The sequence below is a fragment of the Pipistrellus kuhlii genome, unplaced genomic scaffold (assembly GCF_014108245.1).
Source record: "Pipistrellus kuhlii isolate mPipKuh1 unplaced genomic scaffold, mPipKuh1.p scaffold_m20_p_22, whole genome shotgun sequence".
Taxonomy (NCBI): domain Eukaryota; kingdom Metazoa; phylum Chordata; class Mammalia; order Chiroptera; family Vespertilionidae; genus Pipistrellus; species Pipistrellus kuhlii.
The window spans coordinates 8,421,162-8,426,799 of record NW_023425521.1 but is presented as its reverse complement, the minus strand read 5'-3'; the positions used below and the strand labels follow the sequence as shown (position 1 = coordinate 8,426,799).

The 5,638-nt window shown below is 52.1% G+C and overlaps 1 protein-coding gene across 1 annotated transcript; it reads left to right on the top strand.

Annotated features, from left to right (window-relative positions):
* Positions 1 to 653: 653 nt before the first annotated feature.
* On the top strand, positions 654 to 5,333 carry LOC118726468 (intercellular adhesion molecule 5; the record flags this gene model as incomplete). Its single annotated transcript, XM_036451303.2, has 6 exons — positions 654 to 927; positions 1,737 to 2,057; positions 2,310 to 2,588; positions 3,261 to 3,530; positions 4,161 to 4,403; positions 4,558 to 5,333. Coding segments are annotated over 6 exons (1,599 nt in total), but the record flags the coding sequence as incomplete, so codon positions are not given.
* Between the last annotated feature and the right edge of the window lie 305 nt (positions 5,334 to 5,638).

The window sequence follows — 5,638 nt, the reverse complement described above, 5'->3', positions numbered from 1 at the left end:
GAGCAAAATGGAACAGCCTTTTTTGAGGTGAAAAGTTCCATGGAAAATGAGTGCCCCTGGGAGTCACATTTAGAAACTGGTGGTTCTCATAATCCACTGTGCATAAGGGTCACCAGGAGTGCTTGTTTTGTTCACCTGCATTTTTCCAGGTCCCACCTTCACACGTTTTTAACCATTCAGTCTGAGGTGGAGCTAGAATTTGTAGTTTTACAAGCATTCCAGGTGATTCTGGTGATGGTCATTTTTAGGCCATATGATTTGAGAGAAACACTTCTGTGAGATATAACAAAGCTCTTTTTTAGGGGTCTAATAATCCCAGCAGCCAATTGGGTCTTCAGCAGCCAAACCTGAGAGCTTCAAAGATTTCTGAAAATTTAGGAAGAGAATGGCTCCTTGGGCATAGTTTTTTTTTTTTTTTAGCAATCCCATAGTTTTCACAGTGACACTAATGGGGAAATCACATCCCAAGAAAGATGGTGAGTGGAGAGAATGATGGTGGAATCAGAGTCCTAACTTGTTTATTAGGGTCTTTTTGTCCAGTCCCCGTTTCCATTCAGGTTAGGTTTCCTATTCTCTGCTACTAGATAACTAGGCTCTGTAGTTTGTGAGGGTCTTGTGGTCTTCACCAAAGTCCTTGGCATATATGATTGATCGTTTCAGGGGCCACAGAGGGGCCATTTGAGGTCTCTGTTTGGCCAGATCAGGCCCTGGTAAAGTGTGGAGAATCCCTAGTGGTCAACTGCAGCACTAACTGTCCGGACCCAGGACCCAGTGGAATTGAGACCTTCTTAAAGAAAACCCAGGTGGGCAGAGGGCCTCAGTGGAAGGAGTTTCTCCTGGAGGATGTCACCAAGAATTCCATTCTGCAGTGCTTCTTCTCTTGCGCAGGGATCCAAAAGGACAGAAGCCTGGGCATCACCGTGTATCGTGAGTGGGGCTGAAGGCTGGGCAGGAAGAGAATGGGGGAATGTGACTGCCTTCTTTAGGGAAATATTAGACAGAAATTTCTTTTAGGGGAGAGAGTTAGGGTTCTTTAAAGATTTCCATCATACTCTAGGGATTGTAAGAGCCAATTACTTCTCTTTACCTTTGGTGTAGGCTTTTAAATTAGAAGCATACCATAGAGTGCATCCAGACCTCTGTGCTGGAGAATACATTCAAATACAGGGGGAATATGCTAATAATGCTCACTTATAAATGATCAAAAAGTATAAATGAGTGCTGAATTATTTGCCACAAATCCTCCCAGTAAATTGGGGCTGGAGAAGTGTTCACGGGAGAGGAGACTCGAGCGTCACTCCTGCGGACTGGTTAGGACTGGGAGTGATGGAGGTGGTGAGAAGGGTCTCTCAGGTGGGCAGATCGTATTGGCAAAGATGCGGCTTTAAGAATAAGTGTGATCACTGTGGGGTAAGAGCATGGTTACCTCAGGTGTAGACTTTGTGTGATGTTAAGGAGCTCCTCATTAGCTGCTCACACTTCTGAAGTAAGAGATAAAAGCTCTCCAAATGGCAGCATCCAGCAAAGCAAGGCGCCCCTCTGTATCCAGTTCTTGGTTATAGCTGTAGCCCCCTTTCATGGGCAAGAGAGCCAAAGGCTGACGTGTCCCGTCTGACGCTTTGATCAGATGGTCTAATGGCAGCAGTCACCTTCTATCGAGGCTCCCTGTCCTATACCATTTCTTTCTGGAGAGGTGAGTACCCTTCTCTCAGCAAGCCTGCATTTCTGTCTTCAAGAGCCCCCAGAGCAGGTGATCCTGGAGTTGCTGCCTGCATGGGTGGCCTTGGACGAAGTCTTTACAGTGAAGTGCCATGTGCCCAGGGTAGCACCCCTGGAGAACCTCACCCTCACCCTTCTCCAGGGTAACCACGAACTACATAGAAAGACCTTTATGAGTTTGGCTGTGGCCTCCCAGAGAGCGGAGGTCACCATCATTGCCAAAGCCCAAAGGGAGGACCACAGGTGCAATTTCTCCTGCCACGCGGAACTGGACCTCAGGTCGCATGGCGGTGGGCTCTTTCACTCCAGCTCCGCCAGCAAGCTGCTCCAGACTTTTGGTGAGTTGGGAGCTCAGGGGTGGAAGGAATCCTGAGGCTCATTGTCCTTATCTTACTTTGGCCTTTGGGACTGAGTTCCCACAGGTTTAGGATGAGGGTGTGAGGGTGTGAGCTTCACCTCATCTTGGGCTTTAAACTCACCGTGGGGGACAGAGAGCTTGTTGCTCTCCTCCCTTCCCACATCGTGGGTCCTATGTGACGTGATTTACCACGGCTTTCCTCCTTTCTTTCCTTGTCCTCATTTGTTGGCAGAATTTTCTCAGCATCCCAAAATCTGGGTCTCCCCAGTTATGGAGGCTGAGACAGCAGAGACTGTGAGCTGTGGGATGGCTAGAGTGTTCCCGGCCAGAGAGTTAATGTTCCAGATATTCTTGGGAGACCAGGAGCTGAGCCCCTTCCTCTCCTGGGAGGGAGACACTGCATGGGCCAATGCCACTGTTCGGGCCATGGAGACTGGTGACCACGAGCTGTCCTGCCGCGTATCTCTGGGTCCGATGGAACAGAAGACCAGAGAGCTAGTGCACGTCTATAGTAAGTTACCGGCTTCTTCCCTTCCCTTCTCAGCCCTTAAAAACGCCTGCAGTAAAGCCTTGAGGATTTCCTGATCAGTGCAGGCAGATTGGAAATATGAATAGAGGCAGGAGCTCTTTCCAGCCTTTATCCTGTTTGCTTAGGCCCGTGGTCAGCAAACTGCGGCTCTCGAGCCACATACAGCTCTTTGGCCTCTTGAATGTGGCTCTTCCACAAAATACCATGCCCTGGGTGAGTCTATTTTGAAGAAGTGGCATTAGAATAAGTTAAAGTTTAAAATTTTTTGGCTCTCAAAAGAAATTTCAGTCATTGTACTGTTGATATTGCGCTCTGTTAACTAATGAGTTTGCCGACCACTGGCTTAGGCCATTCTACTCAAATGCTTGCACTCTTCTAGGAACAATCATTTGAGGGGAGGAGGAAATCTGTAGGATGAAAAGACATCTTGCTAGCCTTGCCAAGGGGCGTGGCCAAATGCGGGCACGCCACATTTGTTGTAGGAAAAGCTCTCGAATTCCCAAAGCGCCTTGCTGCTCCTGTCATTCAGCCCAGAGCAGTAACAGTCTCCACAGTCTTCCCTTGTCTGTCTACCCGGGGGACGCCTGCAGCAGCAAGAGTGCCCACGTGGCTGCCAGTCTGGAGACAGATGTGTGGTGGTCTTTTTCCTCGTAGGCTTCCCTCCACCCGTCCTGGAGATAGAAGAATTACACCCACTGGCAGGGACAGATATCAACGTGACCTGTGCAGGGCATGTGCTAACGTCACCCAGCCCTACTCTCCGACTGCAGGGAGCCCCGGACCTCCCTGCCCCGGGGGAGCCTGTCTGGCTTTCCCTCACCACCAGGGAGGAAGATGACGGCCGGAATTTCTCCTGTGAGGCCTCTTTGGAGGTTCAGGGTCAACGGCTGATCAAAACCACCACAGCCCAGCTCCATGTCCTATGTGAGTACCGGCCCTAGCTTCCTTTTCAAAGAAAGGGATATTACTGTCCCATTTCCGGAGATCTTGGCCAGCAGCTTCATTATTAGAGTTCCCACATTTTTTTTTCTAATTAAAAAACCAAAAGAATAAATTAAGTCAGAGCTCTCCATGCGGACCTTACATCCGGCAAAGTGGTGGGGAGATTGTGAGGGAACTGGGACAGAAGAGAGAGTGCAGTGATAGTAATCAGGTGGGGCCGATCACTGAGAACCAGGAAGTAATAGTTAAGAATTTATGCTGAGAAAGGAAATTTCCACCTGAAAAATCTGTGCTTTGAAAAATAGAACATGCTCACCTCTGGTTCACCACTACCCACGTTCTCACTCACCGAGAAGCAGGGCCCCCAGAGCCACCACTAATGAAGCAGTCAGATCGTTTAGTCATAGTCCGTGAAAATGCCTGGTGCTGCACCTCGGACTCCTTGCCGGTAGGCACGGAAGGAAAGGAGAGAGGCTCAAAGCAGGGAGCTGACAGTCCTCCCCTTGGGGGGAGGGGACACAGCATTTGGATTAGAGGGAGAGGTGAGCATGGCCAGTGAGGAGGGAAGGGACACACTGAACTCTCTTCCTTCCGGGACTCTTTTCCCCCCAGACAAGCCAAGGTTGGAGGAATCTGGTTGCCCTGGCAACCAAACATGGATGGAAGGCATGGAACAGAAGCTTGCCTGTGTCCCAAAAGGAAACCCGACTCCATCGTTGGTATGTACCTGGAATGGAGTGATCTTCGACCTTCAAATGCCACAGAAGGCAACCCAGAACCACACTGGAACCTACTCCTGCACGGCCACTAACCAGCTGGGCTCCGCCAGCAAAGACATTGCTCTCACTGTTGAAGGTGACTGTGGCTCCCCTGCTGCTAGGCCCAGGATGGGAGTCCCCCAGGGGGGTGAGCTGGGGAGGAAGAGACTGGGAACTGGGCTTGGTGGGCTGGGGCAGGTGATCCTCCTTGCCCTTGACCCTTCCCAATTCAGTCTTCTGTGTTTGGACAGAACTGAATGAAGACATCCTCTCCATCGTCGTCATTCTCATCGCCGCCCTCGGAATAGGCATATTCACCCTTGCTCTGTATTTTAACTATCTGCCCTGCAAGATAGAGAGGAGGAAATCGCCCTACCGGCAGACGGAGGAGAACCAAGAAGAGGGAAGCCAGTTTGCTGTCCAAGCAGAGACATGCAACACACATGACATGACTGTTATATAGAACATGTTTGGGTGAAGTGACTTTATCACTGAGTTTTCTAAGGGAGGACAGTAGGGAGGAGAAAGGACGAGACCTGTGTCAGGCTGTCCCATAAAGCCTCTATGGGCCCATGCCTTGTTTCCGATCCAGCGTCACTGTGTCACTAGGATTGTCAGTCTGTGTTCACAGAGAGGACCCTCGATCCTTGCTGTGCGCCTCACCAGCCCCCGGATTAAATAAAGATGATGATGCTGTCTGTGTCTCACCTTTCCATTACCACTGCCCTTTGCTCCCAAATATCAGACTGAAGAGAGAAATGTCTCAGAAATGCACCTCATTTATCATGTTTCCTCCTAACTAAGTGGAGACCAACATGCCATCACCCAGCCTCCCGGCTCTCAACAAGCCAGCAAGTTCCAAACCACCTCTGTCCCCTCCGGCCTCCGCGGGAACGTTCTTCCTGGAGCCCCGCAGGAAGCGCCCTGACCCGGCTTGCCCGGCAGAGGGAGCCCGGGAACCGGCGGCGAGGACGGACCTGGACCGGAGGCCCCCCGCCCCCTCGCAGCCAGTGCCGGGGGGAACCCATGGTCCCTGCGGGGAGACGAAGGCCCTGGGCTTACCGGGCAGGGCGCGGCCGAGGCGGACCACGGGACCCAGAAATGCGCCGGGAGCCCCGGGAGGAAGCAGCGGCGGGCGCTTCGGTTTCCGCGCCCCCAACGGCGCCCGCCGTCCGCGTCCCCGCGCCCAGCACCGCACCCAGCACCGCGTTTAAAGGGGCCGCGCGCCTGGGCTGCAGGGCGGGTCCTAGGCTGCAGGGTGGGCTCCACGGTCTCCGCTCCGGCCTTTGCCAGGCCAGGCTGCCTACGGACTGCGCCGCCCAAGGCCTCTGT